The sequence below is a fragment of the Mobula hypostoma genome, chromosome X1 (assembly GCF_963921235.1).
Source record: "Mobula hypostoma chromosome X1, sMobHyp1.1, whole genome shotgun sequence".
In the NCBI taxonomy this organism is placed as follows: domain Eukaryota; kingdom Metazoa; phylum Chordata; class Chondrichthyes; order Myliobatiformes; family Myliobatidae; genus Mobula; species Mobula hypostoma.
The window spans coordinates 9,034,749-9,059,911 of record NC_086128.1 but is presented as its reverse complement, the minus strand read 5'-3'; the positions used below and the strand labels follow the sequence as shown (position 1 = coordinate 9,059,911).

General features: G+C 43.5%; 1 protein-coding gene across 2 annotated transcripts in view; it reads right to left on the bottom strand.

Annotated features, from left to right (window-relative positions):
- The window catches only part of ace (angiotensin I converting enzyme (peptidyl-dipeptidase A) 1), a 155,248-nt gene that overhangs the window by 63,330 nt on the left and 66,755 nt on the right, over window positions 1–25,163 (bottom strand). For both annotated transcript variants that reach the window (XM_063037759.1, XM_063037760.1), the window contains exons 15-17: window positions 14,904–14,991; window positions 12,683–12,826; window positions 8,596–8,787 (exon numbers count right to left, since the gene is read on the bottom strand). In XM_063037759.1, coding sequence (XP_062893829.1) covers window positions 8,596–8,787; window positions 12,683–12,826; window positions 14,904–14,991 — 424 coding nt within the window. The remainder of the gene's footprint in view (window positions 1–8,595; window positions 8,788–12,682; window positions 12,827–14,903; window positions 14,992–25,163) is intronic.

The following is a 25,163-nucleotide window of genomic DNA, read 5'->3' as shown; positions in this document are numbered from 1 at the left end:
TCGCCACAATAGGTCAATGACAGATGCAATCTCAATGGTTCTTCACACAGTTTTAGACCACCTGGACAACACAAACACCTACTTCAGGATGCTGTTCATTGATCATAGCTCAGCATTTAATACCATCATTCCCACAATCCTGATTGAGAAATTGAAGAACCTGGGCCTCTGTATCTCCCTCTGCAATTGGATCCTCGACTTCCTAACCAGAAGACCACAATCTGTGAGGATTAGTGATAACATCTCCTCCTCACTGACAATCAACACTGGTGCACCTCAGGGGTGTGTGCTTAGCCCACTGCTCTACTCTCTGTATACACATGACTGTGTGGCTAGGCATAGCTCAAATACCATCTATAAATTTGCTGACGATACAACCATTGTTGGTAGAATCTCAGGTGGTGATGAGAGGGCGTACAGGAGTGAGATATGCCAACTAGTGGAATGGTGTCACAGCAACAACCTGACACTCAACGTCAGTAAGACGAAAGAGCTGATTGTGGACTTCAGGAAGGGTAAGGTGAAGGAACACATACCAATCCTCATAGAGGGATCAGAAGTGGAGAGAGTGAGCAGCTTCAAGTTCTTGGGTGTCAAGATCTCTGAGGATCTAACCTGGTCCCAACATATCGAAACAGTTATAAAGAAGGCAAGACAGCGGCTATGCTTCATTAGGAGTTTGAAGAGATTTGGCATGTCAACCAATACACTCAAAAACTTCTATAGATGTACCGTGGAGAACATTCTGACAGGCTGCATCACTGTCTGGTATGGGGGGGCTACTGCACAGGACCGAAAGAAGCTGCAGAAGGTTGTAAATCTAGTCAGCTCCATCTTGGGTACTAGCCTACAAATACCCAAGACATATTTAGGGAGCGGTGTCTCAGAAAGGCAGCGTCCATTATTAAGGACCTCCAGCACCCAGGACATGCCCTTTTCTCACTGTTACCATCAGGTAGGAGGTACAGAAGCCTGAAGGCACACACTCAGCGATTCAGGAACAACTTCTTCCCCTCTGCCATCCAATTCCTAAATGGACATTGAACCCATGAACACTATCTCACTACATTTTTATTTCTGTTTTTACACTACTTATTTTAAGTTAGCAATTTAATATACATATATACTTACTGTAATTCATTTTTTCTATTTTTATCATGTATTGCTTTGTACCACTGCTGCAAAGTTAAGAAATTTCATGACATTTGCTGGTGATACTAAATCAGATTCTGATTCTGATTCCGCAGTGCTCGACCTGTGGTATACAATAACTGAATCTCCGTCCAATGACCACAAACCTAAGCTGGCCACCCTTGCCACCCCAACCTCTCTCTGGGCACTGTGGCCTAAATTTTGGTTGTTGTTTGCGGTGTGGCTTTGAACCGTGTTGTGTCCTTGGGAGCACCGGCAGGAACCTCAACAGGCACAAGAATTGAGTCTTGTGTTACCAGCAGGATGTACACCAGCTGAGCTCCCTTCTTCACCAGGACTGCCATTTTTAGGATGACCAGAAAGGATGGAAGGGAAGGGTGATCGGGATAGGTGGAGAGGTTGTGGGTTCAAAGAGCACCACACCAAAGAGGTGGTGTGGTAGCATTAGGTCATTGCCAGGGGAGGATGAATGGAGTTGGGAGGCTTTCCTTGTAGGGAGGCAGAATGGGAACTCCAGTTGACGGGGGTGGGAGTGGAGTTGGCAGTTTCTGTTTGTTTGGGTGTCAGGGGTATACTGGGGGTGGGGGAGGGGATTAGTGTGGAGGCTTTTCTGAGCTGTCAGTGGGTGGGAATAGGGTCTGGGGGTGCTCAGATGGTGCAGTGGGGCAGTATTGGGAAGGATCTTTCATTAGTCAGAGTAGTGGGATGGGGGCCAGGGGCATTTGAATCGGTAGAAGATTGGATGAGGGAAGTTGGACTGAGGCCTCCATTTGGAGCCGAGGAAGTGGAGTTGGTGGCATCTCTAACTGATTGAGAGGAGGTGGATAGTTGGTGGGATGGTTGTATTTTCCAATGGGGATCTCTCTTTTCATTTCAAACCCCAAATCTTCACTACCAAGCTCACAATGAACACTCTCAGCCACCTCCTGTATCCTTGAAGGTAAGTCCTATCTATCCTGCAACTGTGGGCAGGTTGACAAGAGCTGCAGGGAATTGTTTAAACTAATATGGCAGAGGAGTGAGAACCGGTATGATAGAGCTGAGGATGAGCCAGCAGGTTTACAAGTAGATGATGGGTGTAACATGAACGTAAGGAAGGACAAGCCAATGACTGGGTGCAAATACAGACAGAGAAAAGAGTTAAATTGTACCACAGAGGCAAAATTCAAAAGGGCGAGGAATGCAGGACTGAAAGTGTTGTATTTAAATGCGCGTAGCATTTGGAATATGGTGGATGAACTCATGGCGCAATTAGAGATTTGTCGGTATGATGTTGTGTGCATCACTGAGTTGTGGCTGAAAGAAGATCATAGTTGGGAGCTTAACATCAAAGGATATACTTTGTATTGAAAGGACAGGCAGGAAGGCATAGGCGGTGGTATGGCTCTGTTGGTAAGAGATGGAATTACATCTTTAGAAAGAGGTGACAGAGGGTCAGAGAATGTTGAATCTTTGTGGGTGGAGTTAAGAAAATACAAGCGTAGAAAAACCATTATGGGAATCATACTTAGGCCTCCAAATAGTAGCCAAGATGTGGGGTTGAGATTGTAAAGGGAGCTGGAAAAGGCATGTAATAAGTGTAATGACAAAATTGCAATGCGGGACTTCAATACGCAAGGGGATTGGGAAAATCAGGATGGTGTCAGCTTGCAAGAGAGGGAATTTGTTGAATGCCTACGAGATGGCTTTTTAGAGCAGCTTGTGCTTGAGCTCACTCGAGGAAAGGCTATCTTAGATTGGGTGTTGTGTAATAAAACAGATCTTATTGGGGAGCTTAATGTAAAGGAATCTTTAGGAGGCAGTGATCATAATATGATTAAATTCATACTGCAATTTGAGAGGGAGAAGCATAAGTCACATGTATCAGTATCGCAATGAAATAAAGTGAATTACAGAGGCATGAAAGAGGAGCTTGCCCAGGTGGATTAGAGGAGAATACTGGTGGGGATGACGGCAGAGCAGAGGTGGCTGAAGTTTCTGGGAATAGTTCACAAGGTGCAGGATAGATATGTCCCATGGAGGAAGAAGTTCTCATATTGCAGGAGTAGGTAACCATGGCTGACCAGGGAAGTTAAAGACTGCATAAAAGCCAAGGAAAAGGCATATAAGGTAGCAAAAGTGAGTGGGAAGTTGGACAATTGGGAAGTTTTTAACATCCAACCAAAGGCAACTAAAAAAGCTATAAGAAGGGAAAAGATGAAATACGGAATCATTATTATCACCGGCATGTGACGTGAAATTTGTTAACTTAGCATCAGCAGTTCAATGCAATACATAATCTAGAAGAAGAGGGGGGAAAAAAATAAGTAAATCAATTGCAGTATATGTATATTGAATAGATTAAAAATCATGCAAAAAAACCAGAAATAATATATATTCAAAAATTGAGGTAGTGTTCACGGGTTCAATGTCCATTTAGGAATCGGTTGGCAGAGGGGAAGAAGCTGTTCCTGAATCTCTGAGTGTGTGCCTTCAGGCTTCTGTATCTCCTACCTGATGGTAACAGTGAGAAAAGGACATGTCCTGGGTGCTGGAGGTCTTAATAATGGACGCTACTTTTCTGAGACACCACTCCTTGAAGATGTCCTGGGTACTTTGTAGGCTAGTACCCAAGATGGAGCTGACTAAATTTATAACGCTCTCGCAGTAGCCCCCCATTCCAGACAGTGAAGCAGCCTGTCAGAATGCTCTCCATGGTACATCTATATAAGTTTTTGAGTGTATTTGTTGACATACCAAATCTCTTCAAATTCCTAATGAAGTATAGTCACTGTCTTGCCTTCTTTATAACTGCATCAATATGTTGGGACCAGGATAGGTCCTCAGAGATCTTGACACCCAGGAACTTGAAACTGCTCACTCTCTCCACTTCTGATCCCTCTATGAGGATTGGTATGTGTTCCTTCATCTTACCCTTCCTGAAGTCCACAATCAGCTCTTTCATCTTACTGACGTTGAGTGCCAGGTTGTTGCCGCAGCACCACTCCACTAGTTGGCATATCTCACTCCTGTACACCCTCTCATCTTCGTCTGAGATTATGAGGGCAGACTAGTCAATAATATAAAGTAGGATACCAAAAGTTTTTTTCAGTTATATAAAGAGTAAAAAAGGAGGTTAGAGTTGATATTAGACCACTGGAAAATGATGCTGGTGAGGTAGTAATGGGGAACAAAGAAATGGTAGATGGACTGAATACATACTTTGCATCTATCTTCACTATAGAAGACACTAGCAGTGTGCCAGGGGTCTGTGAGTGTCAGGGAGAGGAGTGAGTGCCATTGTTATTCATCCATTCAGGTGCCTTGCCGTTCGGCGTGGGCGATCATGTCTCTCCATCCATCATGGTCCCTGACCCTCTGAATTGTAGTTTTTGCCTCCCCTGTTTCTAACCATGATGTTATTCCATCTATCATTCTCATTCTCTGCCTGCCTCTGCTTCTTTTTCCTTCCAGCTTTCCAGTTCTAACTAAATGTTCTAATGTCTCTCTTCGCATGATGTGTCCGAAGAATTTTGATTGTTGTTTTCTGATTTTTTTTTAAGTAATGTACGTTTTGTTTTTGTTCTCTGTAGAACTTCTTCATTGGTTATCCTGTCTGTATATGATATGCATAGCATTCTTCTGAGGAACCACATCTCTGCTGCATTGATTTTTTTTTCCATTGCATTTGTGATGGTCCATGACTCGCAGCCATACATCAATATAGGAAGAATGTAGCAGCTGAGAGTTCTAAGGCAGATGTCAATTGCTAATTTCTTGTTCTTTAGGATGTTTCTCATTTCTGTAAATGGTATTCTTGCCATTGCTATTCTTACTTTTATGTCTGTTTCGCATTTGTCATCAGATGTTACCCATGGTCCAAAGTACTTGAAGTTGTGAACTTGTTTCAGGATTTCATTTCCCAATATGATCCAACAGTTTGGGATATCAGGTTTCTTTGATATTACCATTATTTCAGTTTTCTTTTTGTTTAAGGTTAGGCCAAGTCTTTTGCTCTCTGTGTTGATGGTAGATACTAGTTTCTGTAAATTTACTTGACTGTTTGCTATCAGTACTGTATCATCCGCATAACGGAGGTTGTTGATATTGTATCCTCCTGTACTTATTCCAGGTGGGTCTTGTATGGTTCTCATGATGTTTTCACTGTACATGGAGAACAGGTCTGATGATAGAACACAGCCCTGTCTGACTCCTCGCTTTATTGGCTGATATTCACCAATCTCGTTGTCTGTCCGTAGGGCTGCACTTTGTTGCCAGTAGAGATTCCTGATTATTCTTAGATCTTTTCCGTTGATATTAATATCTTTAAGCATTTTCATGATGACTTGGTGTTTCACTGTGTCAAAGGCTTTTGTGTAGTCGATGAAACAGAAGTATACGTCTTGTTGTACTTCTATTGACCTTTCGATAATATTCCTGAGGATATAAGTGGCGTTTGATGTTCCCTTGCCTTCGACAAAGCCGCACTGTTCTTCACTGATCTCTGGTTTAATTTTGTTTCTTATTCTGAGCATGATGATTCTAAGTAGAATTTTTGTGAGGTGGCTTATTAAACTAATTGTTCTGTGTTGTCCACACTCTGTTACACCTGGTTTCTTTGGTGGTGCAATGAATACTGTCTTTAAAAGATCTTCTGGTACTTTGCCACTGTTGCATGTTCTATTCTGAATCTTAAGGAACAAGGAAGAAAATGTAAGGAAAATGAAAAAGCCTACGTATCCTTGCATGCACAGATAACAACCAAGTGCAAGGACGCAAAAGAAAAGTGGCTTAAGGACAAATGTGAGTTAATACACCTGGTTTCTTTGGTGGTGCAATGAATACTGTCTTTAAAAGATCTTCTGGTACTTTGCCACTGTTGCATGTTCTATTCAATAAGATTGTTAATTTCTCCACACCAAAATCTTCTAGCACTTCATACAGTTCAACCGGAATGTTACCTGGTCCTGATGATTTCCCCCTTTTCCATTTTCTTCATAGCATGTTCCACTTCTTCTTTCAGTATCGCTGGGCCCTCGTTGTTGTTGCCAATATCAACGTTGTCCTCTTGGTCTTTGTCGTCGTATAGGTCTTTGATGTATTCTGACCATCTTTGCATTATTTTTCCTTTTTCCATAATTGTAGAGCCGTCTTTTGCTTTTATACATCCTGTTGTTGCCCCGCTTTTCCTCTGATTTGTGACCTCTTTGATCTCGTCGTGCATACGTTTGCTGTTGTTGGTCTTCTGCAATTGTTCTATTAACTCACATTTGTCCTTAAGCCACCTTTCTTTTGCGTCCTTGCACTTGGTTGTTATCTGTGCATGCAAGGATACGTAGGCTTTTTCATTTTCCTTACATTTTCTTCCTTGTTCCTTAAGATTCAGAATTTCTTCTGTCATCCATTTCTTTTTAGCTTTTTTCTGTTGTTTGGGAATCACCTCTTGTGCTGCTTGTGTTATGCTGTCTCTGAGGTTTTCCCATTGCTGTTCTATAATAGTGATGTTTTGTAGAGCCTCGAATTTGTTCTTCACTGTTATTTGGAATTCATTTTTCATGTCACTGTTTTTTTCTCAAAAGTCCCAAATTCAGCTTTGGCTCTACTCTTGGTCTTTTAAGCTTACTGAGTCTCAGGTACATCACGATGATTATTGGTACGTGATCACTGTAGCAGTCTGCACCCGGATACGTTTCGCATGATTTCAGAGCATTTCTATACCTATATCTGTTGTTATTACAAAGGAAAAAGTGCTCAGCAAACTCAAAGGTGGATAAGTCACCTGGACTACATCCCAGAGTCCTGAGAGAGGTTGCTGAAGAGATAATGGATGCATTGGTCATGATCTTTCAAGAATCACTTAATTCTGGCATGATCTCGGAGGACTGGAAGATTGCAGATGGGGTACTTGGAGACTAACGATAAAATAAGTCAAAGTCAGCATGGTTTCTGTAAAGGGAAATTTTGCCTGCCAAATCTAGTAAGAACTCTTTGAGGACATAACAAGCAGGGTGGACAAAGGAGAGGCAGTGGATGTCATTTACTTGGGTTTTCAGAAGGCATTTCATAAGGTGCCACACATGAGTCTGCTTAACAAGATATCAATCCTATGGCGTTACAGGAAAGTTACTGGCATAGATAGCAGAATGGCTGACAGACAGGAGGCAACAAGTGGGAATAAAGGGGGTCTTTTCTGGTTGGCTGCCAGTAACTAGCAGTGTTCCTCAGGGGTCAGTATTGGGACTGTTGCTTTTCACATTGTTTGTCAATGATTTGGATAATGGAATTGATGGCTTTGTGGCAATGTTGCAGATGATACAAGGGTAGGTGGAGGGGTAGGTAGTGCTGAGGAAGCAATGCGATTACAGCAGGATTTAGACAAATTGGAAGAATGAGCAAAAAAGTGGCAGATGGAACCAGTGTTGGGAAATGTATGATAATACATTTTGGTAAAAGGAAGAAAAGTGTGGTCCATTATCTAAATGGGGAGAAGGTTCAAATGCCAGAGGTGCAGAGAGACTTGGGAGTCCTTGTTCAAGACTCCCAGAAGGTTAATTTACAGATTGAGTCTGTGGTAAAGAAGGGAAATGCACTGTTGACATTTATTTCAAGGGGAATAGAATATAAAAGCAAGGAGATAATGCTGAGGCTTTCTCAGACACTAGTCAGGCCGCACTTGGAGTATTGTCAATAGTTTTGGGCCCTATATCTCAGAAAGGATGTGTTGTCATTGCAGAGAGCCCAGAGGAGGTTCACAAGGATGATTCTGAGAATGAAGGGGTTAACATATGAGGAGCGTTTGGAAGCTTTGGGCCTATACTCACTGGAATTTAGAAAAATGCGTGTGGGGGTGGGGGGGGGGTAGATCTCATTGAAAGCTACCAAATGTTGAAAGGACTAGAAAGGGTGGATGTGGAGAGGATGGGGGTATCCAGAACTAGAGGGCACAGCCTCAAAATTAAGGGGTGACCCTTTAGAACAGAGATGAGGAGGAATTTCTTTTAGTCAGAGAGTAGTAAATCTGTATAATGTTCTGCCACAGACAGCTGTGGAAGCCAAGTATGTGTGTATATTTAAGGTGGATGTTGATCATTTCCTGATCAGTCAGGGCATCAAAGGATATGGCGAGAAGGCAGGTATATGGGGTTGAGTGCGATCTGGGATCAGCCATGATGGAATGGCGGAGCAGAATCGATGGGCCGAATGGCCTAATTCTGCTCCTATGTTTTGTGGTCTTATGGTGTCTCAACCACTCCGTTCGGAGGTCCAACCCACTGGCAGCACAGGAGCAATGCTAATTAAAATTCAATACTGACTCGCTTGGGTAGGGTTAAGATGAAGCACGCATGGGAGTCCTTCCAGGATTCTGGATGAACAACGAAACCTGCTTTGAATTGCCCTCATTATACACCCCAACGATACTGAGGATTCAAAGTAATTACTACATAATACAAAAACCGATCTTACCCAAGAGGTGGGCTGGGATTGGGCCCTTCAGGTTAATGTACTTGTCTCCATATTTCTTGTGTAATGCTCTTCTGACATAGGCATGTAGGTTTTGGTACAAGGGTTGCAGCTCTTTGTAAATTTTCTCCAAATCTTGTTCAAAGTTCTTGGATTCATAAACGGACCTCCATTGTTCCCCTGTGTCAGCATAGCCTGGTAAAAAAAACAGAACGAAAAACAAAATCACGACCATATCACTCAGTAAAACACACTATAAATCAGCTCATAGAAATGGGGCACTCTGAACGATGCGTGGATGGGATGGCATGGTGGGTTTTGCAAAGGCAATAAATTTTTCTGCCAGCTCCATACTAGGATTGAACTTAAAGCATCGACTTACATTGGTGCATAATTGTTTCCGATAGTGGGAGAGTCTAGGTCCAGAGGGTACCGCCCCAGAATAGAGGGATATCCATTTAGAATGGACGTGAGGAAAAATCTCTTTTGCCAGAGGGCGGTGAATCTGTGGAATTCATTGCCACAGGTGACTTTGGAGACCAAGTCATTAGGCATATTTAAGGTGGAGGGTAATAGGTTCTTAATTAATCAGGGCATGAATGGATACAGGGAAAAAGCAGGAAAATGGGGTTGAGAGGGATAGTAAATCAGCCATGATGGAATGGCAGAGCAGATTCGATGAACCGAATAGCCGAATTCTGCTCCAATGTCTTATGGTAATTTCACAATACTAGAGGATGGATTTATTAGAAATCGATAGCATCACTCAATATCAGCAGGACCAAGGAGATAATTATTGATTTCTGGAGGTCCATGAGCCAGTTCTCATCAGGAGATTAGAGGTGGAGACAGTCGGAAACTCTAAATTTCTTGGTGTTATCAGTTTGAAGGATCTGTCCTGTGTCTAGCACATAAGTGCCATTATGAAGAAAGCACAGCAATGTCTCTACTTTCCTAGATGTTTGTGAAGATTTGGTATGACATCAAGAACTTCAATGAACTTCTATAGCTATGTCGTGGAGTGTATATTGACTGGTGCATCGTAGCCTGGTTTGGAAACACCAATGCCCTTGTACAGAAAAGCCTACAGAAAGTAGTGGATACAACCCAGATCACAGGCAAAGCCCTCCCCACCATTGAGCACATCTACACAGAGCGCTGTCACAGGAAAGCACCAGCCTGGTCATGCTCCCTTCTTGCCGCTGCCATCAGGAAGAATGTGCAGGAGCCTCAGAACACATACTACCAGGTTGTTTGTCCGTCCTGTTGGGTGTGGTCTTTCATTGATTTGATTGTGTTTCTTGTATTTACTGTGATTTCCCACAAGAAAATGAAGTTTATGGCTGTACTAGACAACCGGGTGAGCCGTTGGGGCACCCTTTGGGAGAAAGGTAGTGCAGTCTGATGTGATGTGCTTTGGAAATTAAAGAAGAAAAACTCAGTTTATTAAAAAAGAAAGACGAGTAGCAAGACAAATATAGCTCCTCGTTTAACGAAGGACATTTTTGATGACCACATTTCTGGTTGATCTGTCACCCTTTAAGAATACTCTAATGTCTTCATTTCTTTTTCCCCGGCTTAAAGCCACATACAGCTGACCATGCTGGAATACCGGTTTCTCCAGATAAATCAGCACATTCTCCATGGTTTGGTTTTGCACTTTATGTATAGTCATAGCAAAGCATGACTGTATCGGGAACTGGCTCCACTGAGGAGGGACATCTTCCCCTTCTGATAAACTGAGAGTAATTCTTGGGATCATGGCAATGTCATTTTTGAACGCGCCAATGTTCATCTTTGCTACGATGAGATTGTTGTGCAGTTCTTCCACCATCACTGGTATTCCATTGCAAAGCCTTGGTGGATTCAAGTTCCTCATTGAAATGATGGGCGATCCCCTCTTCAATTCCAGTTTATATGGTGGTAATCCAGAGAGTTTGACCGAATCAAGGAATTCTGTAGGAAAATGAGTGGTGTTAGCTCCTTCACTTATGACATTGAAGGAACAGAATTCTTTCATGATTCCAGGGAAGCGTCTAATGCATGTGAAGTTTATTTTTCGCATTATTTCATTGAGAGGAACCAAAATAGAATTCCTGGAGAAGAGTTCTGCAGGATTGTCGAATATTGGGTAGATGAAATCAATGCATTCTTCCATAGTTGTTGCTGGCAGAATGATATCTTCAGGTAATTTGATTTCATTGTTTTCATTTTTCTCAATCTTGTCTTCTCCAACATCCAATAAGAACTGAGAATATCGTCCTTCTCCCTCACTCAATCGCATGTTTCTCTTCAATTGAAACTTGATGAAGCTTCTCCATAAGTATGATATTTTAATGCATGAATTCTACACATCAGCATCATTTCCGCGTTTCACAACTGCTAGAAGCTGACGGAAGTCACCACAGCAAATGGTTAAAGTACCCCCGAAGGCCTCATTCTTGCCGCATACATCACGAAGAATGCGGTCCACGGCTTCAAAGCTCTCCCTCCTAATCATGGGGCACTCATCCCAGACAATAAGCTTCGCATTTTGGAGTAAATTTGCAGTATTGGTGTTTTTATCGATGTTACAAAGGGCATCCTCATTGACTTTGAGGGGTATTTTGAATCGTGAATGCATTGTCCTACCACCAGGCACCTCTGTCTTTTCCTCTCTCCTCCTCCTTCTCTGCCTGTTTTTGTCATTCTGGAGACACCCAGCCCTTTCATCCTTCATCTCTTCATCTCTTCTACCATTTGTTCTTTCTCTCTGATCCTGGAGTTGTGCGGCCCTGGCCTGATCCGATTCCTGTTCTCTCCTCCGCCTGTACCTATTGTTGTCATTTTGGAGACGTGCATGCCTGTCCTCCCCTGTCTCGTCTTCTCTCATCCTTTTTTGTCCTGACTCTTTGATCCTGAAGTCGTGCGGCCCTGGCCTCATCCGATTGTTGTTCTCTCCCTCCCCTTGCCACTTCCCGATGATGTTTGGTGTCATCTCTTGACCATAATATCCCCTTTCTCTTTCCACGTGACATTAGGCTATCCATATATTTTTACCCTAATGCTTGATAGAAGATAGGAAGCAGTAACACCAAAGCCTCCAAAATGCTGTTGTTTCTTGATGATGTAGTTGGTGCTCTCCTAAATGGATGTGATAACCCTGCCCTTTTGCTGCGGTTGGTGTGGCTGCTGTGAACATTGTGAGGCGTGGCTGAGGCTGGCTGTGCGCATGCGTCGTGGTCTCCATGGAAGGTGGAAGCAGCTCTGTGAGCATCGTGAGGTGCCGCTGAGGCTGGCCGTGCGCATGCGTCGGGCTGTGGCATCCCGATCTCCATAATGGCCGATCCAGTCTCGGGTGAAAGGCAGCCTGTTGATTTTTGGTGAATGAGCAATTTTATACGAATATATAACCCTGAACTTTGCCTGCATTCTGTAAGTTAGTGCATTTTAATTCAATTTAGGCAAAAAAAGTGCCGCTGTAATGCACCGTTTGTGCTAGTTGAAGGTCACAAACAGACAGACAGACAGAGCATGAGAGTTTTAGTAGTATATAGATATGGTGACATATATGTACCTTGATAATGAATTTTTTTTTGAACTTTGCTGCCCCTGCTCTGGGAGTGTGTAACAGGGAAACGTAGAGGGACTTATACAAGAATTGTCCCTTATCTGTGAATGTGTGATGGGATAGTGTAGACGGAGCTCTACTCTGTGTACAACCTGTCTATCTGGGATACCCCCAGCCACTATTTTGTATATTTTTTGCCTTAACGTTGTTTTAAAAATAATTTTATTTGCACATTTCAAATTAAAGTATTATCCTCCTTGTCCAGGAAGAGAAACCCAGTCCCTGCAGAACCTATATGTCAGATCTGTGCTATACCTGTCCTTGGAGAGTTTGATGTAATCGTGATTAATCAGATCCAAACATAAGATGATAGAACAAACTTTAGCAGTTTTCATGATCTGTGTTGCACTACATTTATGGGCAGAAGGCAAAGTCAGATAGATAAACACATTTCAAATTAAAATATTAGCCTCCTTGCCTAATCATTAAAGTCTGTCTTGACAAAGGAACTAAAGTAACTAAAACCCCTCGGGGCCTCACCATTAAGTGTTGCTGCCTTGTTGCTTAGTTTCACGTATCTCTTGAAGTTGTCCCTCATTTTCTTTCCTGAAGCATCTCTCCATCCTTTCCAGGCAAACAGCAGCTCATTGTAGTCATCTGAGTTGGCCATGATATCTGTCAGATCTGTGGATGACAAAAGAGTGTGACCATCAGGAGCAGCTCAGCACCTACTGCTGTTTCATAGAAACATAGAAACCCTACAGCACAATACAGGCCCTTCAGCCCACAATGCTGTGCTGAACATGTCCTTACTTTAGAAATTACCTAGGGTTACCAATAGCCCTCTATTTTTCTGAGCTCCATCTACCTATCCAGGAGCCTCTTAAAAGACCCTATCGTATCTGCCTCCACCACTGCCGCCGGCAGCCCATTCCATGCACTCACCACTCTCTGCATAAAAAACCTACCCCTGACGTCTCCTCTGTACCTACTTCCAAGCACGTTAAAACTGTGCCCTCTCGTGTTAGCCACTCCAGCCCTGGGAAAAAGCTTCTGACTATCCACACGATCAATGCCTCTCATCTTTTACTGAAAACTTTTTCTCTCTCTCTTATTTGCACTGAACCCTTGGTTCTCCAGTGTTCTAGGAAATTTTTTATATATTTCCATGAAGACAAGGAGAAATTATTCCTTTGCCATTTCTTTATTCTTCAAAATAAAGTGTTTCTACTCTGTCTAGAGGACCTCCGTTTGCCCTTGGTTGTTCGTACTCATTTGCATACTCATTATAACCTCGTTCTAGGATTCTTAAACAACAGGAATTCTGCAGATGCTGGAAATTCAAGCAACATACATCAAAGTTGCTGGTGAACGCAGCAGGCCAAGCAGCATCTATAGGAAGAGGCGATTCTTGTCAGTTTCCATTTCCCCTTTCTCATCAATTTCCTGTTGAATTAACAATCACTCCCAATTTTCAATTTTATTGTTTTGTTTTGGAAAATCTTTAAAGATCTTCTGCTTAGATGTTAAAATACCTCTAACATCTCTTGCCTTTCTTGTATTTTCAATTTTGTACTATGTATTTAAATACTACCCATTGCCTGCCCACAGTTAGACCCTTCAGTGGAGTTCCCCAATCTACCATAGCCAACCTGCTTCTTATATCTGATTGGATTACTCTGACTAAACTAATAAAACTTAACAAAAAATTTCATCATATATGGCCATTCTTTTCTAATAGGCACCTTTACATGAAGAGTATTAATGTTCACTTTTTCATGGACCCTACACTACATCTAAAATAACCTGCCTCCTTGACAGTTCCTCCACAGACTGATCTAGAAATCCACTTCATGTACATTCCAGGAATTTCTCCTTTAGTCTAATTTGATGAGCTCAGTTTCAAGGCCAGTTGGAGTCCCCCATGATTTCTGTATTATCCTTGTTACATGCAGCTCTGGTTTACTGCTCAATACCATCTTTTACATCACAACTACTACATGAAGGCCTATAATCACCCCCATTAACGTTTTCTGCCCCTGCTGTGTTTTCAATCACTACCCAGCTAATTCTACTTCCACATCCTGGTCTGCCAAGCTAAGACCTTTTCTAACTACTGTAATGATGTTAGCAACTCTACCTCCTTTTGCTTTTCGCTTTTCCTTCCCAAATGTTGAAAGCCCAGGGGAGATTGGTGTGTGTGTGTGTGCACGTGCGCGCATCCAACAAGCACACTTCTACTGTGAGCATCCTCCCTTGTTCTATACAACTCTTGTGCACTCCCTGGTGTGTGCAGTCCCTGGGCATGTGCTACTTCGGCTCTTGATCTATGCATGCCCTTCCTCTGTGATTTCCTCCTGTGAGCTCACTCAGCATGCATGCTTTCTTGTTTGTCTGGTGTACTGCTGTCCAAATGCAGCCCTGCTGATGTACTTTCTATCAAGCAAACCCATCCTTAACTTACCACAGTGTAGCACACTCACTCTGTACAAGAATAGTGCCAGACATTCACTCTAAACTGTAAAAATAGTGCTGCACACTCACATTCATCTGTACAACTGGAATGGTGTTGCACACTCACTCTGTATATCTGCAATAATGTTGCAAACTCACTGTGTAGATGTGGAATGATATTGCACATTCAATCTCTATAACTGGAATGCTCTGCACTACAGGATTGAAATTTATCTAGTACTTGGACTGTGTTTAGTTAATGTGTGAGAAAGTTGGTGAAACTATCCCACTGCAGGCTGTAACTTACCGGGTTCCAGAGGGTAACAGGTCCCATTCTTCCCGCATACTTTAGCAACACTGTAGGTGGTCTCCAAATCAGACAAGACATTTTTGTACTGGAAAGAAAAAATAAAGTCACTGGAAAATCAGAATCAGGTTTAATATCACCGGCATAGGTTGTGAAATTTGTTAACTTTACGGCAGCAGTACAATGCAATACATGATAATAGAGAAAAAATGGAGTTACATTAAATATATGTCTATTAAATAGTGAAGTTAAAATAAGCAGTGCAAAATAACAGAAATAAAAATTAGTGAGGTAGTGTTCACGGGTTCAATGTCCATTTAGGAATCAGATGGCAGAGGGAAAGAAGCTGTTCCTGAATCATTGAGTGTGTGTCTTCAGGCTTCTGTACCTCCTTTCTGATGGTAACGGTGAGAAAAGGGCATGCCCTGGGTGGTGGGGTTCTTCGTAATGGACGTCGCCTTTCTGAGGCACCGCTCCCTGAAGATGTCCTGGATACTGTGAAGGCTGGTGCCCATGATGGAGTTGACTAATTTTATAAGATTTTACAAGTTTCTGTAACTTATTTCAATCTTGTGCAGTAGCCCACCCCTCCCCCATACCAGACAGTGATGCAGCCAGTCACAATGCTCTCCACGGTACATTCGTAGAAGTTTTTGAGTGTTTTAGGTGACAAACTAAATCTCTTTAAACTCCTAATGAAATATAGCCACTGTCTTGCCTTCTTTATACCTGCATAAAAATGTTACGTCCAGGTTAGGTCCTCAGAGATATTGATACCCAGGAACTTGAAATTGCTCCCTCTCTTTACTTCTGATCCCTCTCTGAGGATTGGTATGTGTTCCCTCAAAATAAAACATGAAAATGATTCCAGGATAGAATGGCTTGTCATATGAAGAGTGTTTGATGGTTCTGGGGCTCCATTCAATGGAATTCAGAAGAATGGGGGTGGGGGGGTGACCTCATTGAAACCTATAGAATGGTGAAAGGCCTTGATAGAGTTGGATGTGGAGAGGATGTTTCCTATTGTGGGGGAGTCCAAGACCAGAGGATACAGCCTCAGAATAGAGGGGCATCCTTTTAGAATGAGGATGATGAGGAGGAGTTTATTTAGCCAGAGAGTGGTGAATCTATGAAATTCTTTGCCACAGGCAGCTGTGGAGGCCAAGTCTTTATGTATATGGAAGTAGCATATCTCCTCATGGGAATGGACATAACACACTGTTTCCCAGGTGCATCCTCTGCCAGCCCTGACTCTCTGAGATCTCCTTATCTCATCTTCAGCTTCAACCACTCCTTGTGACCCCTCCTGTCTACTAGAGGGTGCCTCCCCTTGTCTATCACTTGTGTCGTCTGACGGCTCAGATCCCCCTGCTCCATGACTGAACATAACTTCCTTCAGTTTAAGCAGGTGCTGCTGAACATCTTCAACCTCTGCTGGTGCTAACTGGTGAGGCCTCTCTCGGAAAGGGACGTGTTCGGTCCCTCTAATAGTGTGGCAAGTACTTTTGGAGAACCAATATCAGACTCGTCAGTAGAAAAAGCAGCTTTGTGTTCCAACATCTTCTCTCCTGTTTCCTCAGGAAATCTAGACACTAGGAAGAAGAGGGGCGATTGGCACCACACGTGTGAGGGTAACCTCTATTCCTGAGGTGTTCCTGACAATCACTGTCATCCTGTTTGCATGGACAGTTGAAGCTTTCTGCTGTTTAGGTCTCATCAGCAGTACTGTTTCAGGTAAATGTAACTCTTCTTCCTGATCATCAGGAGCATCCACCTGGATGGCCAAGATGTTGGGCATTCCGGCAAAATTTGGGGTTCCTGTCACTCTAGCTACTCCTCCAGGACACAACATGACAGGTTTAGACTGGTGTACCATATAGTTCCTCGTTTCTGCTCATCATCCTGCTTAGGAGCAACTTGCACATTCTCAAAAGCAGCTCTGAACACAGGGTGAACAGACAAGATTTCAAATAGCTCTCTCCCCATTCCTTTCCTTGCATGCTCCCACAAGCCTTCTCACAACGGAAGTATTGGACAATACACAATAGACAATAGGTGCAGGAGTAGGCCATTCAGCCCTTCGAGCCAGCACCGCCATTCACTGTGATCATGGCTGATCATCCACAATCAGTATCCAGTTCCTGCCTTATCCCCATAACCTTTGATTCCGCTATCTTTAAGAGCTCTATCCATCTCTTTCTTGAAAGCACCCAGAGACTTGGCCTCCACAGCCTTTTGGGGCAGAGATTTCCATTTATTCACCACTCTCTAGGTGAAAAAGTTTTTCCTCAACTCCGTTCTAAATGGCCTACCCCTTATTCTTAAACTGTGGCCTCTGGTTCTGGACTCACCCATCAGCGGGAACATGCTTCCTGCCTCCAGCGTGTCCAATCCCTTAATAATCTTATATGTTTCAATAAGATCCCCTCTCAGCCTTCTAAATTCCAGAGTATACAAGCCCAGTCGCTCCAATCTTTCGACATATGACAGTCCTGCCATCCCGGGAATTAACCTTGTGAACCTACGCTGCACTCCCTCAATAGCAAGAATGTCCTTCCTCAAATTTGGAGACCAAAACTGCACATTTGTTCCCACAAGAATGGAAGCTCCATCCTTTTTGACCAGTTCTGAGCAGACCAACATGGGCGTGTCAATAGTCTCAGCTACTACAACACCTGCGCTTGTTTCAAGGACAAATAACCATCGTCTGGGTACTCATCAGTACGAAGTCCCTGAATCTCAATGGCACTGAGTGGTGTCAATGGTAAATGTTCAACTGCCGGTTGTAAGAGGATTGATAAAGCAAAGTAACTTGAGAACCTGTGTCAAGTATGGCTCTAGCATAAACACCTTCAATCCGTATGGATACATCAGAGCTTGGTCCCACTAAACCTTCAGGAATAGGGTTTTGCACTTTACTGTTTCCCTTGATACACCGATTGAAACGTATCCTCTCCAAAACGCCAGCCCATTCCTTTTCTGGGTCCCTCCGTAGTTTTGTCCCTTTTCTTCTCTGTTTAATCACCCGCTGATGTACTCTCCGAACATTTTCCTGTCCCTCACAGTCTCACTTGAAATGTCTGTCTTCTCCACAGTTGTAACAGAAAATACCCATCACCTCTCTCGTCAAGGGACCCTTCTCAGCAGCATTCCTCTTTGTCCTAAGTCCTACAGGTGGGTCAGGTTTCACATTCAGCTGAGACATGAGCAGACATCCATCGAGTGAGCTCAGCATGAAGGATTTCCACCTCCTCGAAAGCTGTAACTCTGTGGCATCAGAGGTCTCTCTAGCAGCAACGGCTACAGCTGGAGACACTACCTGACTTTTGGAAATGTTCCACTTCTCAATCATGTTTTCCTCCTCTCTAACTTCTCTGAGTACCTCAGTAAAAGATGGAGCAGGGTGTAGCTTGTGGGTCATTCAAATACGTAGTGTAATCACATTGTGTGACAGCACGCCCTTCACAACTTGTTCCACCCTCAGGCAATTTCGCTCAGACGGTTGAATGCCCCTTTTGTGACACAAACAACGCAGCAGTTTCTCCAACCTGAAAAGGTAGGCAGACAGCTTCTCTCCTTCCCCCTGGAATGTGTGACTAATTCTCCATCATCAGATCAGCTGCGGTTTCAGCAGTGCCAAAGGCATCTTCCAGAGCTTGACAGTAATTAGCTGACGTGACTAATGGGTTCTCTGCCTTGAGGAACCTCACTACATCAGCCGTCAGACCCTTTAAGCCCTCTCTCAGTCTCTGTTTTTAATCATATTATCTGAGCACGGCCATTCATCCAGTATCTGAGATGTCTGGTCAGCCCAAGCCCCATATTCCTCTTCCCCATCGGGTGTGGGCTTGACGTCAGAGAGCACTCCCAGCCTACGATAACTTTGGCTCTCCGCAGGTACACTTCTGCATTTATCAACCAGTGATGTAATGGTCAAAACCGGCTCAGAATTTAAATCAACCACTGAAGGACCCATTAGACCTTTCACATCAGACAACTCTTTTCCCTCACTTTGCAGAAACGAGAACAACTTGTCTTTAAAGTCTTCACCCTCAGCTACATGTCCCCTTCTCTAAAGATACAGACTGTCCATGCCCCTGCCTCTCCAGGGTCTCCCAACCTATCAGGCAGCACGACTTGAGTCATGTCACTGCTGGTCTGGACTAACATGACATCCTTACCAGCCAATTGGTCAAAACGCCATTCAATCAGCATAACCTTCCCCAAAACCTTTATAGGATTTAGCACTCTGAATACCTGTTCATTGGGAAATCAGACATCCACCCCACTCAAAATACAAGCTTTATTTGTGGATAATCTCTCTGAATCACACCAAACCTTAATCCCTATGGCATCTGTAATAAAGTACCTTAATCTCTTTCCCCAACACTAGTTTAAAACAGGCTTAAACAAACAAACTGCTTAATCAATTCTTAACAGCAGTCACACAGCATGCAGTGAATCATTTGACAATAGCCCCCACAGATGTAGCCTCCTCACTGGGCTCACATACCAACTTGGCTCGTTGGCTGACTCTGCTTACAGCCACCAGGAGGAGGCGAGATGAAGTCAAAAAAAAGCACATGGTTGAAAGTCGGAGGGTCGCAGAGATCACAGAAGGGGATCCTGCTCCCAGTTTCACCTGTCACCTTATGTTTCTCCCTCCACCCTCCCCACCTTTTAAATTTACTCCTCCTCATTTTCTCTCCAGTCCTGCTGAAGGTCTCAGCCCAAAATGTTGACTGTACTCTTTTCCATAGATGCTGCCCAGTCTTCTGAGATCCCCCAGCATTTTGTGTGTGTTGCTTCATTTTCTAGCAGTCCGATAAACACCCACACTTCTCTTTTACTCTTTGTACTGTATATCTGAAAAAAAATTCATATTTCATCTTTTCTCTCCTTATGGCTTTTTTAGTTGCCTTCTGCTGGTTTTTAAAAGCTTCCCAATCCTTCAGTTCCCCACTAATTTTTGTTATGCTGTATGCCCTTTCTTTTGATTTTCTGCTGTCTTTGACTTCTCCTGTCAGCCATAGTTGCCTCATCCTCCCTTTAGAATACTTCTTCATCTTTGGGATGTATCTATCCTGCACCTTTCAAATTGCCTCCAGAATCTCCAGCTGTTGTCTCTGCTAGTGACCCTTTCAAATCAACTTGAGTTTAGTTAAGATAGGGGTAAACGGCGACTCCTTTGCTTGCATTTTTGGAAACAGCTCTATTTCCATCTTTAATATCTCTATTTTTCCCTTTCAGGGTTCTTTTGAGGACCCTGACCTGGAGTTACACGCTGACTTTGGTTCTTTGCGGGAATGGGACCTGCTCTCGGGGTGTCACGACTGGCCGTTATCCAACATGTCAAGGGTGTGGCCTAAGAGTTTGGCTCACCTTTGGAGGCCTAGGATCTCGGGGCTCTGGAGACGGGCAGATCGAAGGTCGGTGTCTCGGATCAGTGTGTTGTGGGAGCTGGAAGATTTTTGGCTGTGTGCCGAGAGACCTGGGATCTTTGAGCACAAAACTCGGAAAAAGCGATGCAATGGACTTTTAACATCGTAAACCAGCGAGTTGTTTGTTATGTCTCCCCTCTCACCGCGAAACGGAGACTTCGCTTTCTCCCTTGTTAGGAGCGAGAGAGAGAGCCTGTGGTATGTCGAATACCGGGTGAACGTGTAGTCGTTGGGGTACTGCAAGTCTGTGTCTTTGCTGCTGCTTTGCTCACACTTGAGTGCTCAGTGATGGGTGCTGATGCTTTCTTTTGCCGGTGGGAGGAAGGGGAGCTGGGGGGGACTTTGGGGTTCTAACATTTAACTGTCATTCATTCTTTGGGGGCACTCCTCTGTTTTCGTGGATGGTTGCGAAGAAAAAGCATTTCAGGATGTATATTGTATACATTTCTCCGACATTAAATATACCTTTGAAACCTTTGAACCTTTGGCCAGCTCCTCTCTCATGCCTCTGTAATTCCCTTTACTCTACTGCAATACTAATATATCTGACTTTATCTTCTCCCTCTCAAACTGCAGAGTGAATTCTATCATATTATGATAACTGCTTCCTAAGGGTTCCTTCACCTTAAACTCCCTAATCAAACCTGGTTCACTACACAACACCTAATCCAGAATTCCCTTTTCCATAGTGGGCTCAACCACAAGCTGCTCTAAAAAGTGATCTCACGTGGCTTCTACAAATTATCACTCTTGGGATCCAGCACCAACCTGATTTTCCCAATCAACCTGCATATTGAAATCTCCCATGATATCATAACATTGCCCTTCTTGACATGCCTTTTCTATCTCAGATTGTAATTTGTAGCCCACATCCTGGCTACTGTTCTGAGGCCTGTATGTAACTCCCACTAGGGTCCTCGTAACCCTGCAGCTTCTTAAACTACCAAAAATGACTCTATATCTTCTGATCCTATGACACCTCTTTCTAAGGATTTCATTTTTACCAGCAGAGCCAACACACCCCCTCTGCCCACCTGCCTGTTTTTTTGATACAATATGAAGTGAATGCTCTCCTTCTATATCAGGCTGCCGGCACTTACTGACTGAAATGTCTTGGCACTCTGACCCCACCTAGCTGTCCAAACCTTCCCTAAACACCAGTCTCTCCCAACCATGATAGCACCTCTGTTGACCTCTCCCGTTCACACAGTGACTCCCTTACACTAACACCTCACACCTGACCACTCACACCATGAAGCCTCACTCCATAACCCCTGACACTGACCCTTCTCACTGTGAACCCTCACTCCATGACATCACCTTCCCCCTCCAAAATTCTGACACTCTACATGCTATCTCTGTTATAGTCCACCTCTATTAACATAATACAGCACCCATTCCTAGTCACCTCCTCCACGCTCATCTGATGATTCCTCCCTTATTCTTCATGTCTCGTAGATTTTTCTCTATTCCACATCTTCTGATGGTGACTTCTCCTCCATCCCCCAAGAGAAAGCAGAAATCGACATTTTGCAGGTTAACCCCTCACCATCCCTTCATTTCAGGTTCTCAATGTTCAATTTAACTATTATATGTATATATACTTATTGTAATTCACAGACTTTTTCCCTATTATTATGTATTGCATTGTACTGCTGTTGCAAAGTTAACAAATTTCACTACTTATGCCAGTGATATTAAACCTGATTCTGATTCTGACGATTTTACCAGTTTGCTGATCATCACACAGGGTCACCATGGCCACCACCAGCACAGCTACAAACCTATTTATATAGCGTGCATTCTTTAATGTAGTGAAGCAGTCTATGGCATTGATAACTCATTCTAAACGTTTACTTTGGGATTGGTACAGTGCAGTATAATGGGCAATTCAGACTCAGAAACACACACTACAATGGACAGTTTCGGTGAACACAGCAGGGTGCAGTTATCAACTCTTAGTGCATACTGTAAGGGACATCTAGTTATTTTCTGTGAATACAGTAAGGGCTTGGCAGCATAGTCAGATAATTTATGTTACAAGTAGTTAATTAACTGAACATTACAAGGGAACGATTTGTAATTTACACTGAAGATAACGTGACACAAGCAGTGATTGTCCTCCTTAAATCCTCCTGTTTCCCAGACCCCATTCACTGTATATTGATATGGCTTCTCAGGTCCTCCATTTTGCTGCTAGTACTGGGTAATCTGACCCCTCTGGCACTTCAACTGTAACCTTCCCATCTACCAGTAACCTTATCGGGAGGTGCTTGATTCTCAGGAGAAAAGATGCCCAATAGGTAACTAATCAATGCAATTCATATGGTCAGAGTGCCATGTCCACTCAAAGTAACGTCTAAGAGGTGCACAATAAGTTTTCCATGGGCCATACTTAAAACTGCTTCCACAGCTATGCACTTAATTATTTCTTAATTACTTCTTTCCATGTTAGAATAGTTTGTAAATGATGAGATCTGTAACACTGTACTGCTGCTAAACTTGGTGTAGCATTGATTACATCTACCTGACTGACTAAGGCCTCTGTCAGTCAGAGTCGACCATGGATGTTGGGTCCCAGCTGTCTAGATACACAAGCCTGGGCAGTACGATATGGAGAACAAGCTGTTGCCCATGTAGCGAGCTCCCCCTCTCCACACATCTGATGAGCCCAAAGGAACGTCAGGGTCCGATACAGTTTGGTACCAGCAGCATCGCAGGAGTTGCAGTCAGTATTGAACACAGTGTAGGACCGGCTGAGGGACACTAGCTCTGGACTTTTCCCTTGGGGTTTACTCCTAAAGCCTTCCTCATGAGTGGGTATAACCGCAAGGCAGCGGAGGTTTGAGAGCAGAGTTTCCCTTCTTCTAGATGAGGTGCCAACCACGGCTGACGAGCCCATCTGACCGAAGCGATTGGTTTTAAGGTGCCGGTAACTCGCCTTTTCGCCTTTTCCTGTCAGTAAAAGTAGTTCTGCCGGGCTTAGTAGCTAAGCCACACGTGAAGGTCAGGAGCTGGACTTGGTTGTCAGAGGCTATTTGTAACACACACCATTGGGAGCATTTAATAGGTAGTGGGAGCTTGTCCCCATTCCCACCCCTGGCTATCATAACCTTAAAGAACCACAAATCTACGACAGCAGTAACTATTAGGATATATGAGGGAATGCCCTTACTTAATACTCATGGTTAATCATATTCTCCATGATCTACCTAGCTTGCTAACGGATCAGATTGGTGAATTAATGTGCGTTTCTGGAGTTAAATCCATTGCTCTATGAAGACCCTCACCTCCATCTCCAATTCACTTTCACCTGGGCACTGGGATTTTCCTAGCTTTTCCCTCTACCATCATCCCTAATCCTGATATTCTGCTGCAGTTGCATCTGCGTTGGAGAAGCACCACCATCTCATACTCTACAATGCCTTCCCTTCACTCTAGTCCTCGCTATCACAATGCCTCCCAGTCAAATGCTCAGTTCCCTGAAATCACACACCCTTCCTCGGCCATCCTCTGACAACCCTTCACTGCCTTTCCATCGGCATTGATCAGTCAACAGGCCATTTGCTTCCACACAGTCTGATCCCAAATCTCTTCTCTGAGAGCTCTGCCACCCAGCCCCAGTGGTCTCGTTTGCATATGGGGGGATGCTGATACTGCACCAGTAATAATCCCCTGGATTGTCGTGGTTCAAACTCCACCACTTGGAGGTCCATAGTGAGAGAGGTTTCTGTCTCTCCCAAGTACTTGTATTTCTCTCATTCTGTTAAACCCACATTTGGCCATCTGTGGCTGTCGTACCTGAGTGGTCACTGACTGAACTGAAGAATAAGAAAGGGATGACCACGTTAATGGGACTACATTATAGATTTGGGAGTCAGTAAGATTTAGAGGGGCAAATTTGTAGAGAGGTAGTGGAGAGTTGCAGGAAGTAGAAAGCTGTGAAAGTAGGTGTTCTTCACTTTCCACATTTTGACTGGGACTTCAATATTGTAAAAGGACTGAATGGGATGGGGTTTGACAAATGAGTTCAGGAAAGTTTCCTTAGTCCATATGTAGAGGTCTCAACTACAGAAAGTGAATACTGGATCTTCCCAGGGAATGAGACAGGGCAGGTAACAGAAGTAGGTATAGGGAAACACTTTGGATCTAGTGATCATAATTCCATTAGTTTCAAGATAATTATGGAGAAGAATAGGTCTGGTCCTCGGAGGACAATGAGTATAAGGGCACTTTATCTAAATGCCCGTAGTATTAGAAACAAGGTTAGTGAACTTGTGGCACAGATCAGTACCAAAGCATATGAGTTAGTGGCCATTACAGAAACCTGGTTGCAAGGTGGAGATGACTGGGAATTAAATATCCAAGGGTATCAGGTAATACGGAAAGATAGGCAGGAAGGCAAAGGAGGTGGGGTGGCGCTCTTAATTAAGGATGAGATCAGGGCGATTGTGAGAGACGATGTAAGATCTACGGAGCAGAATATTGAGTCCATCTGGGTAGAGATTAAGAATAGTAAAGGGAAAATAAAAATCACTAGTGGGAGTTGTCTATAGGCCACCTAATAAAAATATTGCAGTGGCAGAGGGGATTACCCAAGAAATAACTGAGGTTTGTAAGAACGGAACGGCAGTTGTCCTGGGGGATTTTAACTTCCACGGAGATTGGGTGAATCAGGTTGGTCAAGGAAGTCTTGAGGAGGACTTCATAGAATGCATCCGTGATGGCTTTCTTGAGCAGCATGTTAGTGAACCTACAAAGGAAAATACTATCTTAGATCTAGTCCTGTGCAATGAGACAGGTAAGATTAACGATCTTG